Consider the following 23,754-nt stretch of genomic DNA (forward strand, 5'->3'; position numbering starts at 1 on the left):
ATGAAGTTGTTCAATAAATTCAAAGAATCAAACAAATATCAATTAAGGGTAAATTTTGGATTTGTTTCGTCACGTTAGAAAAATGCCATTTATTCTCATTATCTCTACGCTGATGATCGCAAGTGCGTGAAAATGGGTTTTAACCACCCAATTTGATTAAAAACCTTGGTTATCAAGCAAATAGTTATTTTTATTTGCACGTTAGACTATAAATAGTTTCCGTGTGTGGTATTTTGTTTATTTTCAAGGTACTCTTAAGTGCGGCCTATGCCGATGGAAACTTCAAATGAAGGTAAAATTATTTGAATAACATACAAGTATAAATTCATTGCAAAAAGTTTTTCTGATTTTCCTTCTGATTTTTGTTGCAACGTTTTCGATTGGCATTATTTTTATTAAACTTCTCATGGCAAAGGTGCGGTCGATGGGAAAATTTGGCCACCCAAAAAAAACACCAAAAGAATGATTCTAGAAGATGCTTTTTCGTTTCATAAATGTGCTCGAATGAACATATTTGGGATTCGTTTAACATACATTGCTTCAGAGCAAGTGGACAAATTTTCTACTTTTTAACTGAGTAGTGGAAGGTGTTGCCGAATAAACCTAGGATACACCAGATTTATTTTGCATCTAGCCGCGAAGACTTCCATATACAAGCATTTTCGACTAGAAGTTGTGTATTTAATATTCTAATACTCTCCATGCATCATATTCTAATTTCTTGTTTTGTTCCAATAATCGTTCTCTTACAATGAAAAATGAGAACTGTATATTTTCCAAAGTAAATTTTTGTCACGTCATGTCCGACAAAAGGTCAAAACAAAAAAACGACGAGAATGGATTTTTGAATTGCATAACTTGGGTTATAAACTTCTATTATTATGTTAAATCCTGCTGAAAAATCAAGCAAAAAGTCTCTCCTAATTCGCAGAGTTTTGCAATCCAAGTCAACACCCGCTTCCATTTTTTGTCACGTAACGACAGGGATTTTTTGACTCATATCTTTGAAACTTTGAGATCATTTTTGTTACTACATACGAGCATTGTGTTGATAAACTACTAAGCAAATAAAAAACTTTTTGAAAAATTTGCTTTTTCATTTATTTATTTAATATGTCGTCGTACGGATGTCACGTCACGTCAGATTGGAAATGCCCATAAGAGTGACTGTAGCGCTGACACTCCCTCAATGGTTCCTCAATCAATAAAAAGCGATAAAGAAGTCGTCTTTGTTGTATTATACATACTTGTACAAGTATATGTAGCTTCTAACAATAGTACGTCGAACTGTTTGTTGGTATTTCCTAATTTTGTTGTTGTTGTTTAATTAAATATCTTATCTTAAATATGTAGAGCAAGTCCGCAGGTGTGTAAAGCGTCATGGAAACTAGAGAAGGCGCTACAGTCGAGCAAGTCCAACAATGAAATACCCTCAACCCACTTCCAAAAAGAAAACATAACAATTATTTTAATATGTATTTGTTTTCTTCTACTATGACTGCACTTCTGAATGGCGCACATTACTCAAAAATTGATTTTTAAGGAAAAAATTTACAACAAGGTTCAAAATATAGTTGTGGGTTTATGTATATATATGTATATAAACGTAAAATTGAATGAATTTGGATCTTCATTTTTACAAGTGATTGTTGTGTGTAAGTATTTACAAAACCCTAACGTATTTTTTATATTGAATAAAGTCAATTTATTTTAATCGCCTCAATAGAAAACAATTAAAATAAGCAACAACAAAAAAAAATAAATTGTATATATCCTCTTAACCGGATACTCCGCTTGGCCGGACAAAAGTTGGCCGACGGTGTTCACTGTAATTAACTTATAACAAATTATCGTAGTAAATTATTTTTATTAAAAAGTATTCAACAACATTCGGATTCATAGTCACTAACGGAATGAAATAACCAAACATTTAAGAGTTACGGGAAGTAGGGCGCTGTATCAGAATAATAAACAAACTTGACCTACTTAGGGGAACCTAGAGTCCAAGTTTGGTTATTCTAGCTCTTGTACCTTCTGAGATCGTTGCACTCATATAGACGGATGGACAGACGGACGAACATGGCTATATCGACTCGGCTTGGCCCCCTGATCAGAAATAAATATACTCTGTGGGGTCAACAACGCCTGCCTCTGTTACATTCATTCGCAGGGTATACTATCTAGCCATGCATTCTCTTGTTGCGTATTAAACAAATACTAATTTTTGAGAAGTCTCCGACATTTAAGCTTCTAATTATTAATTATCGTGTCCATCGCATCTTTTATGACCATTCTTCGAAAAATAGCTTTCTAAAATCTACATCGAATGTAACTTATATTTTCTCTGGACTTGTTCTTATAATTTCAAGTACAAACTAGGATTAGACGCTTAACTTAAGAGTTTCCTTTTCACCCATAGACAACTATAAAGTAATTAAGTCGTTAACGGTTTTCGGAGGACTAATTGAATTGGTTTTCCCCAGAATTATTAAGTTCCATTTAACAATGTATGTAGCTTCCCACCAGCACACCATACAATATACTAGTTGTTCGGAAAATTTTATCAAATTTGTTTGTTCTGCAAAAGTATGCAAGTATTTGTAAATATCGAAGAAGCTACTTGGGAATGGATTGAATTGAATAGTAAGATGACATAAAACATATATAGTAGTATCTTATTAAGAAGCCAGTGCGGTGAGAAGAGAGGTACAATCTAGTCTCCTCCTTCATACTTTTATTGCAAAATATTTGAGAGTGCACTTTAAAGAATATTTTCACATGGAGCTCCTGACAACATATTTGTAATTTATACACAAAATACAAAATAAGTACACAGAAGTAGAAATAGCTAAAAAGTATTCAATGCAGGACACTTGGCTCAGACCAGCACCGTGGCGTCCAAAAATCGGAACATCTTGTGGCAGTTATATGATAAAGTAGTTCGATTTGTAGCGACATTATATAAAACTATAATGTGTCACCTTTGGTTTTAGTATCTTAGGCTAGTTTATCTCGTCGTGACTGCCAATAGTAGCCTTCTGGGTGTTACAAATATCATAGAAGGGTATAATAAAATAAAAATATCTGAGTCAGGTGTCTGCAAAAAAAAGGTTGTCGACCGCGCGCCCCTTTCATAATATTCTTAAAGTTTGCAGGACTCTTTCTTTCTTGAGAATGGGCTAATAACAAATCAATGGGAATATTTGACATCCCAATGAGCCTCTATAAGCCAAAGTTTGTGGGAAAATACCACCGCTTCAGCCATCTCATCTCAATCAAACCTAACCTAACTACTCTCAGACCTTAAATCGTTGCCGAATTTTGTAAATATTGATATATGTAAAGCTACCGGTCATTTAGCAAGGCTACCAAAGAAAAGAATTCACACATGTCCACGGACTAACAAGAAATTCGAAAAACAGAATAATATTTGCAAACATTGCTTTAAAAAAAAGAGAAGCACAATTATTGATCTGCAGCTGAACTAGTTTTCAGATCATAGTTATTTTTGTGTATATTTATATGAATGATGCTTCATGGGGCTTCAGTCATTTATGTTCATGTTTTTTTTTTTTTTTTTTGGCTTAGATCGTTGATTCAATCTCCTCGTCAATCTGTCGGACTCATCAAAAATCCCTAGCAGTGTTTTTTATTCCGAATTGTACTTGCCAAATATCTCACCAAATTATGAAATGGTCTAAGTCTTTAAACCCCATGTATAAATAGCTTTGATTTCATGTCCTCTCGCTAAATCAAGGTAAAGCTTGGCACACAAACAAACACACACACACACACATCTCAATCAAGTGGATGTGGATATACGCACTTGTCAAGTATGAGTCAAAAATTGTTTAAGATAATTGCTGAATCACTACACAATCGCAATTTATGCGCTTTTCTGGGCTGTGTTAAAAGAAATTTTAATCACAGATCAATGCCTTATTGAACATCCTACATATACAAACCTATGGTAATCAGTTATAGAAATAAAAAAAACAAACAGCTCTTTATTTGCTCTACATTCTACTTTTAATAGCCCAAGGCAAGTGTAAGTCATGTTTCCATTCAACATGCCCTGATTATGAAAATGAATATAGACATTATATGTGGCTCAAAAGCAAATAAAGCATCAAAGAGATGGAAATCAAATCAAATCAAAGGAGATATCAGATAAGTTTCATCTCGGAGATCAGCCATCCATGCAAAATTGCAGCTAAAAAATAATACAAGTAAATAGAATAAAACTTGTGAGATTCACAAGAGTTCAAAAATCATTTAATGCATTGTTTACACAGCCCTGAGGTCAAGTACGGGGCTGCTTTGTAAATATTTGTGTCCTGAGTCTTGACCGTGTTGCTTGCAGAGTGAGTTAAAGGACGAATTGGTTCGGAGGAGCATTTAGCTTGTCGAAATATTTGCTTTGAATTTGGTTATAACTGTTGAAATATTAACGTGAATATTGTTCACATATGTAGCTGGCTTTTTATCGTAGCTATACAATATTTACATTTTATTCCAATTTCAGCATACAGCCAATGTGGACTGTTGGCTTTAAAAGAGAATAAAGGCACCTATTGACGAATCTATAAACCCACAAAAGGAAGGAACAACTTACAACTTTAACTCACTTTGAAGAAGTAAGCCTTTAAAGAGGATCCCAACCGAAACTGTTAATAAAAGACTCCATATGTGCACAAAGAATAAGATCACTATCTATGCAGTTATTCTACTATTCATATTATTTCTTCTATCGCTAGCAAAAATAGTTCCAGTTCGCATGAATGTTGAAAGCCCTGTATCTAAGTATGTATTTAAATAGTGCTAGTGCTATAATATTGGGAAAGAGCTCCTTTACTCGTGTTTCTTAAATTTAACTTCGATTCGAAGCTACATCGCTCTGTGATACTATATTTGTGAGGAGCACAGCAGGCATTAGAAGCAACCTTCATCTTACTCAGAGACTCCAGCTTTCAAAATAATCGTTTTAATTGGCAAGGAAAAATGAGAATCCGTACTATATAAGAGTATAAGTTTTATATTAAGCCCTTTCTGAAATCATACAACAATTGGCCCTTGGTTTAGCTGAGAAATGAGTGCATTACACTGCCTAAACGGGAAAGCGAATCTTTAAATAGATGAAAATTCAATCTTCAGACAATACAGATGGGGCCTGACATAGCTTAACAAGCTGGCAGGAATCATTCCTTGAGTGGGCTGAATCATGATTCAAATTGTCAAAGTTTGTCTTCCTTAATAAAACACATGTTAAAGGTAAAGATTTCATGCCATTTCCATTCCATTTACAGCGTGAATCAATAGTACTGCATAGTATTATTATTATCAAAGCTTATAAATTGTGTGTTCAGTTCTGATTCTCAGAAACCACTTTTCACCAGCTTAATGCTTCGGCAGTAACTTTGGATAAGTAGTATTGTCATTACCATCTTTGTATATCCTGCTGCTGTGCTCGGATCACATTTTGAAAATACTATTTAATGAGTGTTTACAAATTTCCAGGAGTTTTACATAATTAGAATAAAATAATTAGTATATTAGAGCAATTTTCGATCTGTAGAACTACTTAAAATCGTAATGGACATCTAGTCGTTATTTCGATTCAAAAAAAGGCCTTGGTAAGTTAATTATACTCTGTACATGAAATGTACAGAAGTATATTAGGTTTGCGGGAGCTGAAAAATGTAACAGGCAGAAGGAGGCGTGGCAGACCCCACAAAGTATATATATTCTTGATCAGCATGACGAGACGAGTCGATCTAGCCCTGTCTGTTTGTCTGTCCGTCCGTCTGTCTGTCCGTCTGTCCGTCTGTCAGTCTGTCCGTCCGTATGAACACCTGGATCTCAGAGACTATAAGAGATAGAGACACCAAATTTTGCACAAAGATGCGTTATGTGTGTATTCTATACGAGTTTGTTTTATTTTTTTGATTTTCCCCCCCATTTCCCCCCTATGGGGGTTTTCCCGATTTTCCATTCGTATAATCGCCTATATCTCGGAGACTATAAGACCTAGGAACACCAAATTTTAGTCCCAGATGCCTTATGTGAATACGCAGAAAATGTATATTTTGGAATTTTCCTCCCTCCCCCCTCTACCCCGCAAATCGTAACTCCCGTAATTCTTGGAATTTCGAACTAAAATTTTGCAAATACCCCCAGTTGGTTATTATGTGTCCGTATGCCAAGTTTCACTATGATAGACCGATTTACCAAGAAGTTATAGCCATAAATATATTTGCTGCTGCAGCGCTGCTCAAGCGCTGCCCGCGGCTGTTGTTGATGTTGCTGTTTGGTTGACTGCGAAAATGCTTACACAGACACGAATTGATGCGCATAGGCATACATACACTCACACAGACGCAATTGTTATGTAAATGTGCAATTATACACCCTTTACGTGAGTTCGAATACCGAGAGAGGTAAAATCGATCAAATTTTTTTTTTTTATTTTCTTAATTTTTATACTCTGTACATGAAATGTACAAGAGTATATTAGGTTTGCGGGAGCTGAAAAATGTAACAGGCAGAAGGAGGCGTGGCAGACCCCACAAAGTATATATATTCTTGATCAGCATGACGAGACGAGTCGATCTAGCCCTGTCTGTCTGTCTGTCCGTCTGTCCGTCTGTCCGTCTGTCCGTCTGTCCGTCCGTATGAACACCTGGATCTCAGAGACTATAAGAGATAGAGACACCAAATTTTGCACAAAGATGCGTTATGTGTGTATTCTATACGAGTTTGTTTTATTTTTTTGATTTTCCCCCCCACTTCCCCCCTATGGGGGTTTTCCCGATTTTCCATTCGTATAATCGCCTATATCTCGGAGACTATAAGACCTAGGAGCACCAAATTTTATTCCCAGATGCCTTATGTGAATACGCAGAAAATGTATATTTTGGAATTCCCCTCCCTCCCCCCTCTACCCCGCAAATCGTAACTCCCGTAATTCTTGGAATTTCGAACTAAAATTTTGGAAATACCCCCAGTTGGTTATTATGTGTCCGTATGCCAAATTTCATTATGATAGACCGATTTAACAAGAAGTTATAGCCATAAATATATTTGCTGATGCAGCGCTGCTGCAGCGCTGCTCAAGCGCTGCTCAAGCGCTGCCCGCGGCTGTTGTTGATGTTGCTGTTTGGTTGACTGCGAAAATGCTTACACAGACACGAATTGATGCGCATAGGCATACATACACTCACACAGACGCAATTGCTATGTAAATGTGCAATTATACGTGAGTTCGAATACCGAGAGAGGTAAAATCGATCAAATTTTTTTTTTTATTTTCTTAATTTTTTTTTTTTCTATAATTATTGTAAACATATGTACAGAGTATTTCAAAGTCGGGACACCCGACTTTAGCTTTTTTACTTGTTTTATTTTCTATAATTATTGTAAACATATGTACAGAGTATTTCAAAGTCGGGACACCCGACTTTAGCTTTTTTACTTGTTTTTAATTTGCATATTAATTGCAATTTGTTACTAAAATGTAGTTGAACCCTAGGGCAACCAACCATACTTTGTGCAATACATGTATGCACGAGAAACCAAAGAGCTTACAAAGAGCTTTACAACAAAAAGCTCTTCTTGTTCGTGCCTAGAATTGTGTTGCATGCTTTGCGGCTGAAAACTCAAAACACAGGCGTACCAAAATATTGACTCTGCTGTGTTAAACATAAAATCAACACAGCTCGCACTTAAAAATTATATTGATTTGCGTAAAAAAATGTCACTACAAATATAAAGCAATGTACAATGCACTAGCATGACGCACTAAGAATGCATCTAGTATACTTGAAATGTGCATTTCATAAATCAACTACAGATATCCCCATTATAGCCCACTGTGCCGCTGCCTAACGGCAAGTGCCCGTTATGAATAATTAATAAGGCACGCCGGCCGCCGACACGTCAAACTTCAATTATATACATGTATGTATGTATATATGTACATATGTATGTATGTATGTACTACTTGTGGCTATTTGCTGAACACGCGACATGGGAAAAGTAGTGAGGAGATGAGAAAAAAGGCCAAAAACCAAAAAGCTTTGAAAAGCCAACAGAGCGAGCGTGGGAATGTGAGAGCGAACGTGCAAGCAAATTAAATCACTAGTTCAAGTTTGCAGTAAAGATTGTTTGGGCCCATTCATAAGTACAGTAGAGCCCGTGAAACTGATCACGGCTATAAGCGTGTCAGCTTTTTAAGTCCGAGCATGCCTTCCCAAAAGATTGTTGGCATCTAATACTCTATGTATGAATTGAAGACGAAAGTTTGCTTTCATCTCATCTGTGACTGCGAATAATGAAAACCAATTTTTCTGTTCGATCTTATAGCCCATATTCTCCATAGTAAGATCGAATTTTGTATTGTGATATTGCCTAATATTTGTGCAAGCTTATTAGTTCGCCTTGCACAGTGAACCCTCATCCCTTGAGAGCTCGTCCTCTTATCTGCTTGGACTATTTTAAATTAAGTTCATTTAACATTTTTATTTGGGGGAAAACCCAATTTAAAATACCATACAAGGTCGGTGCAAAAAGTTATTTCTCGTTAAGTTTTATTTATTGAATATTATTTGGATCGTTGCATGAATTGCTTCGATTAGGGTATCGTCTAGTCATTTATTAGCGATCCCGCCTCTGCTGCAGAGACCGGGCAAACATCATGCGGAAGCTTTCCAGAGCTCGTAACTTTCGCTCTGCTCTCGCTATCCAAACTCTCGATGCCGTTAAGCTTGTAGTTGTACAACAGTCGAGCCAGCTGCTGGGCTGCTAAGTACTTGGCTGTTGGCTGATGAGGAAAAAAACTCACCTTGCTAGCTGCGTTCGTGTCGACTTGTAACGCCAGCGATCGTTAGGGCTATAAAGATTATTTTATTTCACACTCACAGCTAAACAAACACAAGCGTTGCGTTCTGTGCGACGCTTCAACAAGTCAAATAAAAATCCGATACGGAATATCAAAATGCCATAGACAGCAATTATTTTACACGACCGACGAGCGACAAACAACTTAGACGCGATTTAGGTGCAAAACGAATTTCGTTGTCTAAGCTTTTTGACAACCCCGCGAGCACCAGCCACACGAGAACCAACAATGTCAAGCAACGGAGTCGGACTGAAAGTCTCGAGCACCTGCACGCTACCAAACGGCAGAGCTCACCCACACAGCACTTGCCCTCTGATATTTCACAGTGCATTCATTATACATAAATATTAATTGTACCTGGAAACGGAATTCTAAACAGAATACCCAGTTCCTAGAATAATAGACCACAAATATTTTTGAAAATAATTTCTACATTTGCAGACTTTAGATTGCAGATTTTATAAACAAATACGATGAATTATCTCGACCATGCCTTTATTGGAGGACGAGACTGTGTGGTTTGTGTCTTCGTATTAGAGCTTCTGACCTCTCACCTCGCACGGTGGTAGACGTGGTGTGTTTGGTGTAAGTTTGGCGCAAGTAAGTATGCAACAGTTCGCTTCTAATAATGTCCATCTACTCCATTTGGTCGAGCTTTCTGCACGCTCTTTGCACCCTTAGACAACACTAATTATTGAGGAGTTTTTGAAACTGTGAAGGGAAACTTCCTACTTCACGATTTTGTCTGCTCGGACGACAACCTTTTCTGTAACATAAGTGGCGCCAGTCCAATCAGAGCGTAGTGCTTCTGGTTGCCAAAATTAATTTTCTCTGGCATCAGAACGCGAGCGGGTATCTCAACCAGATTCTTGTCTAGATCCATATTCCATGATTTCAAAACTTGCACGATCTGCGCCGAAGTCAACAAGCGCCGACTAAAAACATGCATGGTAAAAGAAACATTGATAAGAGTGACAGCTGATAGGTGCGTACCAATTCGACTAACCTGAAATCAGCCCGCATTGCATTGTTGATACGGGTATCCCGTGCCAGCTCTGGGTTCAGCATTATAAGTTGATCCAATCCTGCACAATGTTCCTTTCGGTTGGATGAGAAAGAAGAAGCGGCTGTTTGAGGTCCCGTATGGTGATATTATAGCGCTAAAAATGATACTTGATTGTGTATTTGAGCTTTAACTTAGAACATAAATGTATGGAGAACTACCTAAGGCATCTCGATAAGATCACAGACTCTTTGGCAACTCGAAAATCCACTTTTTTAAACCAAAGTGTTGACATATTAATGTGGAATACCTTTTATGGGGAGGTTGCCCAGATATATTAAAGATGGTAAGATATAATGAAGCAATGCATTGAATACCTTTTTGTAATATTGATCATATGAAATATCCCCATCCTTAGTGGAGAACACAGACAATGGGGAGGCACTATAATCCACATTGTAACGGTTACAGAAGGAATTTGGGACTAGGTGGTCGACATGAGTAGGAGCGGCACGCTTAGAGTTCCGGCTCTGGCTCGTCGGCAATTGGGTGGTGTTCTTTACCTCCTACGTCATGTATGTCCCATGCTTATTATTTATTTTAAATAAGCGTGCATCAGACGAGAAAACAAAACCGGAAGAGAAACACTTAAACTGACTTCGGACGGACTTGCACCTACACTAAACTGCACACACATGATCAGAACTCAGATGTTGGCGAGTCTGAATATGCCCTCCCTACCTTGGTCATTACTAAAAGCCACATACAGATCAAAAAAAAAAGAATATTAACAATGACCCCTTTGCTGGAAACAAAAACTTACGAAGGCATTGGGTTTGGCGTGAAATCAAAAAAATGATAAATTAGTAACACATTATAATTTATTTAAATGGGAATAAAAATGAGAGTGTTAAAGGAAAACATAAAACAAATTGCTGAACATACTATTACTAACAAATTCAATAAATCGAAAAATAATAAAAGAGAAAAAAAATTACAATATCTAAAAATTTAACCTTTTAAAATATAAATAAATATTGCTCGAAGAAAAAAAAAATTCATTAAACAGCCGTTCAGTGGCGTAGAGAATAAAAATAAATATAAACTTTCTTTAGTGAGTATTGCGCTTCCAATGACCCATTTTTTGAAATCAAATGCAAATAAAAGAATAAATAAACAGCTGTCTACTTACGGCTGGGCTGCTGATCCCACGCAGAAAGCGCTTTCCGTCTGGAACGAGCGTAGCTGTAAAAAAAGACACCGCGCTGGAATAAGAGCGCGCAAACAAAAAAAACCGCGGGAAGCAAAGTAAAGCGCACAAGCGCAAGAGAGAACCAATAATCGCTCTCACGTTCTCACTAAAAAAAATTGGTGCCTTCCGAATTACGGAATAAGGCAACAAGAAAAAAAAATGCAAAAATAAAACAGTGGCTTAACAATTAAAACCATACATATCACGAGCACTTCAAATAAAATTTTGCCACTGATTTGGACAAATTAACATATATAAAAAAAAACTAGCCTAACCTTATAAATACTAATACGCCGGCATACGGCTTCTTCGGCGCTTGCGCGCCACTGCAATCTTACCCGAATTTACTCGGGATTTTTACTTTTTTTCGGGCACTAAACCGACACCAACAACAACAAAAATTAAGAAAAAAAATGGGTAACACCTCCGGGCGAGTTCCGATACTTATTTTAACGTTTGGTCGCCGATTTAAAAAGGGTCGCGCCCCCGCCGACGTTTGGTCGCTATAGCCGCCTTTTCTACACTCCCAAATTAAAGTAGAAGCTGCCGGGTGTTGAGTGGACGGGAAAGCTAGCCTGGAAGTTGCTCTCTTCTTTTTTTCCTGCCGTTTATTCTCCCTCTAGGCACTGCGGCCGACCGAGTGGAAGTCCCAGGCAAGGTTTGTTGTTGCAGACAGCTGATCAAGGCCCTGCAAATCAATTTAATGCCTATCAGACTGCCTTGCCTAAACACTTGTTGCAAAAAAAAAATCACGCAATCTGCAACTTACCGAGGTCTGATACTTCTTCCGCAAATATTTTAGCGGCTTTGATGGTTGTACCCTTCAAAGCGGTTAAACAGAACAATTACACTCTTTTGAATTTAATTTGTGAACTTTATTTTTTTTCCCACAAAAGGCACAAGCATTTGCTTTCTTGCCAGCGGAAGAAAATTTGACTTTTTTTTTTTTTATTTCGACAAGTTGAACTTAACACTTCATACACTTCTGGCTTGATCGACGTTCGGAATAAAAAAGAGCGAACGTACTACCGCTGGCGCGAACGAAAGCTTTTAACATAGCGTCAGTGAAAGGCGCCAATTTCTTCCTTTTGTTGACGTTTGCTGCTGCTATTTCACTTTCACCTTGTACCTGTTAAAGGCTACTGTTTAGCTTGACCAACAGATGGCGAGTCGTTAAATTTTAAAAATAATTAAATTTAACGTACAGGCTACAAGTCACGCTACAACATCGTCCACACGATACGTCTTGTTATTGTAATCTGGCAGCACCACCATTCCTGCGATGAATAAATGAAAAGAGACACCAATTTTGATTTGAAAATTAAGCATGCAACACATTTATTATGGCTTAGTTAGTAAATCTGTTGTTTCACTGAAATTTTGTATTGTTGACTGCAAAACAAGAGACCACGTTGGTACCATGTACTGATCTATCCCGCTCAAGCCACAAGACTGCTTTAATAGTTGAGCTGAAAGCAACCAAACGACTCAAAAAACGTTTGAAAAGCTCCTGACACCAGTCTTGGGCTTAATGACGGACATCATGCAATTAATTAACTGTGCAATTAACTGCTTCAATGAACGTTAATAAAAGAGTAAACATTTTTGCTAATATATTTTTGGAATACAACATTGTTAGCCTCTACGTACAAACAAGTCCATTTACTCCTTTTTAATTTTAGGAACAATCTAAGGTTCTTGGAAAAATGAACAATGACCGCAAAATATTGGAAGGTGGATAAAGTATGTTGGGTAACACGCAAATGATATTTTAAATATTACCAGGAGGGGATGGGTTGGCGTACGTTTTTATAACACCATACTTTAGTCGTTTTCTCAGGCATCTAAACATAACTAAACACTCACCCACTACTTCTTTGCGAAAAGCACTTCGAAGAGTGTTTTTATTTAAAATGGTCCATCGTGGACAATCATTGAATTTGTTGAATAAACTTGACGATTAATTATTTCATTTGTGATACGGACACATAATCATAACCTGGATGAACTGGATTTCTGAAATCCTTGCGTTCATACAGACAGACGGGCGGACAGACGGACATGGCTATATCGACTCCGCTTGTCACCCTGACCAAAAATATATATACTTTGTGGGTTCTGCCACGCTTCCTTCTCCCTGTTACACAAAACTAGTATACCCTTTCACCCTTTGGGTACAGGGTATACAAATAATTGCAATTATACAAGCGTGTAATAATAAATATGCGTGTAAGCTTAAGTTAAGAATTGTGCAATAACAAAAGATTTTTCAGTTCAGCTCTGAGCGGCAAGAAAGAAAGGCGTGATGAGTTTGCCAGCGAAGGCACTTAAAATAAATATTTTTCTGTTCCCAATCCGAATATTTATTTCCATTGGGCTGCCCAAAATAATAATTTCTGACTGGCGGGTATACCCGGACCAGCGCATCGTCGAAATTGCATCTTCCTTTAATTGCATAGATTTACACAAACCTAATACATACACCCGTTTTATGCTTCGGGAGCAGGGAAATACTATCAGGATGCCACTGAAATCTCTTACGACCAAGCTTCACCTCAAAACCAATTCTCGGTTCCCATTTTGGGATGTTTCAAATCTTTTTGCTTTGCTAGGAGCTTTGATTTAAAACACTAACAAGCACATTTTTCCAAATAAAAATATTCATTGAAATATAAATTGTTTTTCTGAACAACCTGCATCAAAACTATTTTGCATATCCCACGTAAATATTATTAAATTAGCAAATTACTGAATGTGTACTTAAAACACCAGCATTTTTTTAATTTCTGAACTCATTTTCAAATACTAAATTTTGCAACACAGATCGCCAAAACAGGCCGCAACTTTCGTACAATTTTAAGAATTACGGAAGTTAGAGAAAATTACAAATTGTGGGAGAGGGGGTAGAGGAGAATTCCAAAAATACATTTTCTACGTATTCACATAAGGCATCTTGGACTTCAAATTTGATATCCCTAGGTCTTATAGTCTCAGAGATATAGGCGATTATACGAACGGCGTTACGGGAAAACCCCCATAGGGGGGAGTGTGGGGGGGGGGGGGGGGTAAAATAAAAAAAAATAGAACAAACGTTCAGTTTGGAATTAAAAAGAACATATGTATATGTTACAATGGTTCATATCTGGTCTGGTCCGCTGCGCTTTGCAGTATGGATTCTCGCATTGTCCTGCTGAAATGCCCATACGTCTCCCAAATAGTCCTCCCCAAAGTTTACCAAAACTAAATCGAAGAGTTCAAAATTATTTTCGGCATTCATGGAATGCGTCACAAAACAAATAGGAGGCTTTCCATTATAGCCAAATGCAGGCCAAATCTTTAGAGATCCACCATGAACATTTCTCGATACGCGGATTTTCTTTTGACTACTTAAATCGCGATAATAACAACGATATCCATCCGGGCCGTCCAAGTTAAATTTGTTTTCATCGCTAAATATAACATTGCGCTATTCTAGGTCCCAAAATTTGTACGAGTCGGCAATTGCTCCCGAGTTGCTTTGTGTCGAGCAAGTAGTTTTTTTCATATGACACTACTGGACACTGGAAGTGGCAATTTATGACGAATCTTTGAGGCACTAATGTTTTCGTTGACCGCCAGGGATTGTGGTGGGCGACCAGAACGTGGCTTTTTACCATAGTTTAGTGGATCTTTCAGAAAATTGTCCACAGTACGTTTACTTCTACCCACTTTCTCTGCAATTTTCCGTATTGACATGCCCATTTCTCGAAGTGCCTGTATTTGAACACGCTCTTGATCAGTTAAACGGGTGGAAACCGACATGTCTTTATAAAAACAAGTAAAAAAGCTAAAGTCGGGTGTCCCGGCTTTGAAATACTCTGTACATATGTTTAGATTAATTATAGAAATTACAAAAATTAAGATAATTTAAACACAAACTTTTGATCGATTTTACCTCTTTTGGTATTCAAACTCACGTAAAGGGTGTATAATTGCACATTTACATAGCAATTGCGTGTATGTACTTGTATGTCTATGCGCGTCTATTCGTGTCTGTGTGAACATGTTTGCAGTCAACCAAAACACCAGCATCAACAACAGCTGCGGGCAGTGCTTGGACAGCAAATACATTTATAGCTATAACTTCCTGCTAAATCGGTCCATCATGATGAAACTTGGCACACGAACACATACGCACTAACTGGGTATTTGCAAATTGCAATTTGAGTTCGAAATTCTATGATTTTTTGCATTGAATATAATTATAAGAATACTGAATCAAGAACCCGCTCTTTTTTAAATGAGTTCCTCAATTCTATAGACGTAGCTTCAGGTGACGAAGAAGAAGTATTTGACAAGAAACTAAAAACGGCTTATCTGGAATTAGATAATTATAACCCCAAAGGCAGCTGACATAACTATAAATAAAACGCAATACTGGGAAGAAAAAAGTTCAAGTTTTCCAATTTATACAATCTGGCTAAAGTTGTGCATATTCCGCCCTAAAATTTGTGTTATCGGGTCTAAGGTGCAACCTTACGCCGGACTCATTGCAAAAACTATTTTTTGTAAAATTAAACAATTAATAGTTAAAGTTAATATTTAATGAAATAAAAATAAAATTTTTTAAAAATTAAGATTTTATTGTGAATTAAAAAAAAAAATTAATTAATTAAAATTGGTTGCCTTGAGTTACTGATGAAGGATATATATTAGTTTTATCCTTAATCCTTATGAAACAGACAAAATTTCAGCATGAGTTTTATTTTTGTTGATCAAGAATAATCATTATTTTATAAGTTCTATTTTTTTGGCTCATCAAAAATGATTATTGGTTAATGTTTAAAGTAAATCGCAAAATTAATCATTAAATCGTGAGCGAATTAATAAAATTAAAAAAAAAATCAATTTTTTGTAATTATTTTTAATAACAATTATAATGATTACAGCCCCTGACATTTTTGGCATGAATTTTGGTTATTTAAAAAAAAAAATATGCATATTAGAACCTTTAGTTCGTCCGGTGGTGCCTCCATATAATGGGAAGTGTCACAACTGTGCGGCCATTCCGTCCTGTAATTGGACATTTGGTAAGAGCAGATACTCATACATATGTACTTTCCACACGACGATAACCGTCCTTGCTCTAGAAGAAGAAGATGAAAAGTACGACGTCTTAAGTTCAGAATCCTCTTGGCCGGTGCTATACAAGGCTTCTGGAGTAAGACCAGGTCGGCAAGCATTTCCTTCAGTGGTAGGGGCTCTGACCATCCCAGATTTTCATTTGCAGACTTAGGTGAAGGGCCGCCGCTGGCCGCCCTCTTTGATTCATGCGTTTGGCGGGAACATTTCTTACCTTAGCTGTTGCTTAATTAATCGTCGCTCGAGGCCTGAGCGAAGAGCTTGTGGCTTAGTCTGGATTTTAAGTGCCGCCTTGAATTGGGCCCGTCGCCTTTAGACGGATCAGCAATATTGTCGGCTCAATATTTGTATGGAGGAGTGCATCTGAAAAACACAAGCTTTATCTATCCATCTATCACTTAGGGAATACTTACGAAGACCAAGTTTGATTATGCTGGCGCTATTACTTTTAGAGATCCTTGTGCTCAGACAGACGAACAGACAGCGAACAGCGTCCTTCTGTGTGTTTGTACACTCGCATTAAACTAGTATACTTTTAATACGTTGGGTGCAGAGTATAAAAATATTATATAAAGTTGTAGGAAGTGCACTTCCATAATCATAAAGAGTTGGTAGCAAGGCAACAAGTAAGTTATTGTTTAATAAAATTTATGGTTCAACGGCAAAATCATAGCCAAAGAAAACCAGCACTCCCTTATATAACTGTACGAGCTCGTTATGTTGTTCATTGATCGCCTCACTGCTTAACTTAATAAATGTGGTTAACATATGTTTGTATGCAGAAGGCAGTTCCGGCTGCGAAGTGCAAAGAAAACCTAAAATGTAACAAAGCAAACTCACACACACAAACAGGCACACCAACACGCCCTTATGACATGCCAAATAACCACGACAACAATAGCAACAACACCAACACCAACACCAGTTTTGGCTTCAACTGCAACTGCAACAACTAATTTGCATGCAACTGTTGCTGCGCTGAGCCTGCGGTTAGCTTTTGATTCTATTCTCTATAGCATTCGCTTTGTGTTGCCTTCTATGTATGAGTGTGTGCGTGTGTGTGTGTGTGTGTGTGTGTGTGTGTGTGTGTGTGTGTGTGTGTGTGTGTGGACGCATTATTCGCATGACGTGCACAATGAGCGCACGCTCTGTTTGGGGCTATGCACTCATGAAGCCCATGCGACACATGCACACACCCACACACACACTCATACATAGAAGGCACACACACTCACGCACACACACACACACGCACAAAAGAATGGCCGTCATCGTCGCCATGACCAAAGGCTTCGGTCGACAGCTGCATTGAGATGTGGCGGTGCGGCAGAGAGACAGAGACAGAGACAGAGACAGAGAGAGAGAGCGAGAGAGAGCTAACCATTTCAAATGGCAATTTGCCCAGTCGGGCATTGCATAAAGCGCATTAACATTTAATGCACGTGTGGATATGGAGCTCGAGTCGAGCATTAAGCTGCTGCCTCCATAAATTCTGCATTTCGTGGCATACTTTTAGGCGGGCACGCTCTGCTCTCCACACCTCCCTCCTTCCTAGCATGCACGCTGAATCGAATCGCAAGCCAAAAAGAATGTTAGCCCTGTGTTTGGCACGCTTACAAATATCTGATTTGCATATGCCAACTGTTGTGGAAAATACCAGGTGTCGCAACAACAATAGACATATATTAAAAAATATAGCAATATTTGATTACATTTGTAAATCTTGAACAATTCTGTTGTTCAATAAACAGTTACTTTCATACAATTCTTTAAGCTTTAAAATATATAGTATGCATGAAAACAAACAATGTAGAGAAGACCACATACGTGGTTTCTTTTTTTTAAACATATTGTTTATTGTTTTTAAACATATGGCCGCAGCCTTGAGCGTGCGACTCCGTCCTGATACATCGACATGCCATCAATCTCAGAATTGCGAATATGTGCAAATTGTTCAGAAAGACCACGCATTATTCGCTTACACGGTCCAATTGAATCGGCGCTTAAAGACAGACGATATTCCGCTTCGTTCTCGCTCGGACTAACTCAAGACTTTACAGCTCGAAATGAACAACGATATTGCTTGAGAAATCGTTATTAAAAAGCAAAACTCCCGCATCGTATCTTTCAAAAATAAATGCATCCTCAGAAAGGGACCACACAGCCCATGCTACAATCCGTCTATTACTCGCTACAAAGGTCTTGGCACTCTCGGTTAGCAGTTAATGGGAATGCTTGCTTTTTTGAATAAACCAATTTTTATTCTACTATTCAATTTTTGTTAAGAAACCACTATAACAACTACCAACTATATCACTATATATATTTTTAAAACCCTTTTGTTTCCCAATATATCTATTTCAAAATATGTATATACTCGTACGTGTATGTATGTATCGAAAGCCATAGCTTGAATTATAGTAAATGGTGAACAAATTATTAGATAGATAAAGAAAAGTTCAAAGCGGGAAGCGAAATTATCGCGTCTGTAATGAGAACATGTTTGTGCTCTCAATAGAAAGTTTGCTTGGCAATTCCGAAACTCTTCAATGGACACACAAATTTTATGCTGATGATTGTTGCTTCCGTTATACATTTGAAAAGTAGAACAATAACGATGATAAGCCTGTTGGCCAACATTAGTCCGTAACGTCTGTAGACTACATCTGACTGTAGGTAGCTTCTTCAAAATCAGCTTGTGGTCCCGGATAGAATCAATCTGTCATGCATAGAAGCATTACTCGAAAAGAACCTAATTATTTCTACTACATAATCCGATTTTCTTCTTCAAGAAGACCGTGAAGTATAGATTTTGTTTTGAAGTGTTTTCACTGAATATTTTTTCAAGAATATTTGTAGTTTATGCTATAAAACTGAGAAGGTACATAATTGAACACTATAGTACTTTATTGGAAAATTGAGCTCCTGGAGATTTGTGTCGTCTTCAACCACAAGCTTTTTGATATGAAATATTTCCTGATCTGTGTAGAATTTGTTGTATTTGTTGTTGAGATAGCGATGCATTATTCTGATTTTGTGATTCTGTATTCCTGATGTCTCGAAAGTTCACTAAAAGTGGCCCTGCACATCGGTGGAGAAAAGTCGAAATATAGTATTAAGAAGAACTTTAGGCTAAATGTATTTTGTGGGCAACACAGCAAGAAAGTGTTTTTCCTATTTATTTCGAGCACCTTAGGCTGGTTGAAAAGTGATCGGATTAGGGCAGAAAGCACATCATATAGTACATCACTTATTCTCTAACTGTTGTCATGTAAATACTTTAAATAAAAACATACATTTGAATGGCGTTCGTGGAGAGCTTTGCTTCACAAAATCCATGGAGTTTTAATGAACGATCGAATGGAGGTACAACATTATTAGGTTGCCATAATTGTGCGACACTGTTTTAAGGCAGAAACGTTTAAAGTCGCCATAAATATAAATAATACGAACTCATTTTGCACTCCCCTTACTGAGCTAACTTTCATTTTTAGCCGACTTCAAAATAAAAAGGAAGAGGTTCTCAATTCGACGTATTAAAAAAAAAACATTTTATGTTTATTACCTTACAACTTTCAACTGGGAGAACCGATTTTGATGCTTCTTTTTTTATTCGAAAGCTGGTGCTGCTGCTGCTAACTTATTTATTTTCCTAAACAGGATGGTGTTACTTCAGAATCATCATCGAAACATGATGTCACTTTAAATGACAACAAGGCATTTCAATCGTAGTGTAAGCCAATCTTATAAGCCAAATTATTCAGCTACAAGAGAAATAATTGTTGTGAAATAATATTCCAGCAATAGTAGGCCCGCAAATGTTCCCATCCATGGAAGAAATTGAAACGCACACACATTTACACACAACGGTTTTATTTGGTATTTATGCTGCAACTCTACATATGCATCAATATATATAGTATTTGTATGGTATGTGTGTGTGTGTGCGCACAATGTGGCCTCTTAATGTCAAGATTCGCCACAAGCTGTGCAGCACATACCTAAGGATAGTTGGCTATATTGATGCATGTGTATGATTTATTACACACATATACATATACAAGTATTCATATATATAATATAATAATTATATAAAGTATTTCAGTATTTCCATAGTTGTTATACTTTGTTGTTTTTCTGTTCACATGTATAAGTAGGTAGTATATAACGTTTTTCTCAATAGGTAGCACGTATACATACATATATTGTATGTATATATATATATATATATATATATATGTAGTTACGAGTAGGTATTGTTGTTGTTGGTTTAATCCATTATGTGTCATCATATGATTGTTACATTCAGTTGCAATTTTGTTTTCCTGTTTTTGCTTCTTGTTGTTTCACTTTTTTTTATTAGCTTTTAAACAATTTTACAAATTTATATAATTTTTTCTCGGTGGCTATACATAGTACATTGTACATATGTATATGTTAATACAATTATAGTATGTACGCATATGTGTGCACATTTCTAGGTGTGTCTCCGTCTCTATACAGCATTTCTAAAGTACTGATCTGCCACATTCGAAAACTTTTTGATAATATTCAATATTATTTACAACAATTCTTATATACAGTTGTATATATGTACTTTGTTCATGCTCGGCGCTCTTTTCATTTATTCACTAAATTTTGCGTATTTTTGCCCACTTTTCCCCCCAAGAAAGCAAACCAGTTATCGTTTTTATTTTATTATCATTATTTTTCTTTTTACATATGTATATTATTTGTTTGTTTCTTTGTGTGTTGCTTGCTTCGGTAACGTACAACCAACAAAATAAAAAGTTCTTTGTTTAAGAGTACGAACTTTACTTTACTTTTGTTTTTCATATTTTTTCATATTTGTGTGTGTGTGTATGTGTGTGTGCGTGGGATATGTCCATTCTGGTGTCTTTGTGTGCTACTCTCCCTTTTTTTGTATTTTAGTAAGTCTTTGCCTTAAGTTTTCTCTGAACCTTAAGGCCATGGACAACGTCCAATAAAAAAGGAGAAAGTGGTAACCAAATGAAATAGAAAATTTGTCAATTAATGTCAGTGCACGATAGGCATAGTTATTAATTAGTAGGTCGATCAATCCATAGGTATACTTGTATTATTTTTAAAGCATTTGCTACTTTAGTTTCGATCTGATTTGCACATTTTTGCATAGCATTTATGTTTTAAATAGAAACTGTATTAGTAAGCACATAACATTTGTATATAGTATACCCCTATGTTATTATTATGGATGTACGATATATTAGCATATATTATACATAAGTATTTTAACTAACCGGTAAACACTACTAAAGTTCTTAAGTCGGTGGTAACCGCTTGCATATATAGTCTTAGTTACGACACACACAACAACGACAACAACAAACATTTGACACCATGAGAAAAAGAGTTCAGATCGAGACAGAGAGAGAGATAGAGAGAGCTGATAAAATTATTATTATTTGATTAGCTTATTTATTTTATAGAGTAGCACAAGTTGTTTGCATCAATTGTATTGTTATCTTTGAATGCGAACTAAAATTTCATTTCGCTTTTCATTTAACGGTAGACAGTTAACTAGATTATACAAATTTTTCAAAAACTACATTCTAAGTTGGTGGTGTTTTGGGGACCACTTAGCCAGAGGCTTGCTCCAAAGAGCAACCGATAATACAGCACTGGCGAGCGCAACTTAATGGGTTGTACGGCTAGAGGACATTCAAGCTAATCGTGCTACAAATACTTCAGTTACCTCACTATAACAACTCTCAAACAGACATACTATATATGCATATATATGTAGTATATACTCGTATATATTGTGATCGTGTTGCCTTTTTGAACTGTACATGTAAATTTTCAAAAAACTAACAATTCTTCTAAGAGAACTTTGAAATCAATCTTTATTTAAATGGATATTAAATATTTATATTCATTTTCGCTTCATTAGATTTTCAAAGCCTCTCCTTTGTACTAACTAAATAAGATTATAAGTGTACTCTGTACAAACTGATTCAATCGCGTATTAATCTGTATGTGGTATGTGTTTTATTCCAATGAAGAATTACTGCAAAAATAAAAACGAAAAAACATGCTATATGTATCCAATAATAAAAGAAAAGTGTCATCTATATTTAAAGAATTCTTAAATACTGCCTTATCTACTATCTTCCCAAACAAAAAAAAAAAAACAAACCATACATTTGACACTTAGAATTTCTGGTAAAAGAAAAAGATTGAAACAATTTAAAATGTTCTTTGTCTTTATATCACAAAATCTATAACAAAATATGTAATGCGAATAATAAAAATATGTACTGATATATATGCGCACGGATTTCAATTAAAATGTATAATTTCCGAGTTCTAAAGCAGTAGATTTTGTGAAACCCAAATTAAATAAATATACAAAATCTATGAAATGCTTAAAATGTTCGACGCAGAGAACTTTTTCGAAAAGTTCAAGGAATATTTCTTTAATCTAGTACGACAATTTTGAGAAAGTCGAACGTTTTTCTTCCTTACAGGGAGCTTTGGCAGATGCTTGAACTGAATTAGAGTATTGAAACCTTAATTATTGTTTACAAATCTGAACTAACACTGTTTCGAATGGCTTTGCAATACTGTAGTCTACATACCAAATATTTGTAATAGATTTGAGTTGTTTTAGTTACCGAGGGACCTCGTCTCCTTGTCCACATTATTTGATTATTATTATATTCCAATTATAGTGTCCGACTCACTTGCAAACCCATTGAACTGCGACCTCTTCATCAACCGCCTGGCTAAGAATTCTCAACCGTTTACAGGTAGCGTACTCGTTTAATCTAAAGCTAAGTACATATCGCACATAAAAGATATATTGAGGGCTGCATAAATTGTATTTCAAGCTTACGTTTTAAGGAAAACAATAGCAGTTATTATCATCGTGAAGGTACAGGTTGGGCATATTGTCGACATACGGGCATAGTCAACGTTTGTTTGGTTTTTTGTAGATACACATTGATTGTAAAATACGTACATTATATTATACCACAAAAAAAAATTACAACAACACCTATCGTTAGTTATATGTATATTCATGTATGTATGTATCTAAATGTATATACAGCTATCAAAAATAATGGAAATAGAAATTGAGCATTGTTTTTATTTTTATTATCAACTTACTTCTTTTTCCTAACTTTTCGCCTTCATTAGACTAAGTACAGCCAACGGTGGCAAAAAAAATATATATATATATATATATATATATATATATATATATTTATATACTATACATCTTATAGCTATTGCAAAAAAAAACTATCGCTTCAACATTTAATCACTAACTGCAATAATGATCAACAACTGGTCACGTTGCCTAACAATTCTCTATTTGAAAACAGTATATTTATATTTATGTATATATATGTGTGTGTATATATATTTATGTATAGTTTAGCTATTTATTGATATATATATTTACGGGTGTATATATGTACGAATTAGAGCTTTATC

The 23,754-nt window shown here is 36.2% G+C and overlaps 1 protein-coding gene across 5 annotated transcripts; it reads right to left on the minus strand.

Annotated features, from left to right (window-relative positions):
- Positions 1-9,339: 9,339 nt before the first annotated feature.
- On the minus strand, positions 9,340-12,272 carry LOC115627576 (protein aubergine-like). Of its 5 annotated transcripts, none has more exons than XR_003995708.1 (5): positions 11,921-12,272; positions 11,427-11,839; positions 11,092-11,144; positions 9,903-10,056; positions 9,340-9,831 (listed from the first exon to the last, which is right to left on the minus strand). XR_003995708.1 is itself a non-coding variant. In XM_030523298.1 (3 exons), exons 2-3 carry the CDS (start codon positions 9,962-9,964, stop codon positions 9,630-9,632), a joined length of 264 nt encoding a protein of 87 aa, XP_030379158.1. In that variant the 5' UTR covers positions 9,965-10,056; positions 10,121-10,197; the 3' UTR covers positions 9,340-9,629. The 5 variants fall into 5 exon arrangements, 1 of the variants encoding a protein (XP_030379158.1); XR_003995707.1 differs by having other exon boundaries at positions 9,340-9,572; positions 9,629-9,831; positions 11,092-11,839; XR_003995706.1 differs by having other exon boundaries at positions 11,092-11,274; positions 11,921-12,271.
- Between the last annotated feature and the right edge of the window lie 11,482 nt (positions 12,273-23,754).

This window comes from Scaptodrosophila lebanonensis, unplaced genomic scaffold (genome assembly GCF_003285725.1).
Source record: "Scaptodrosophila lebanonensis strain 11010-0011.00,11010-0021.00 unplaced genomic scaffold, SlebRS2 tig00000096-arrow-pilon, whole genome shotgun sequence".
In the NCBI taxonomy this organism is placed as follows: domain Eukaryota; kingdom Metazoa; phylum Arthropoda; class Insecta; order Diptera; family Drosophilidae; genus Scaptodrosophila; species Scaptodrosophila lebanonensis.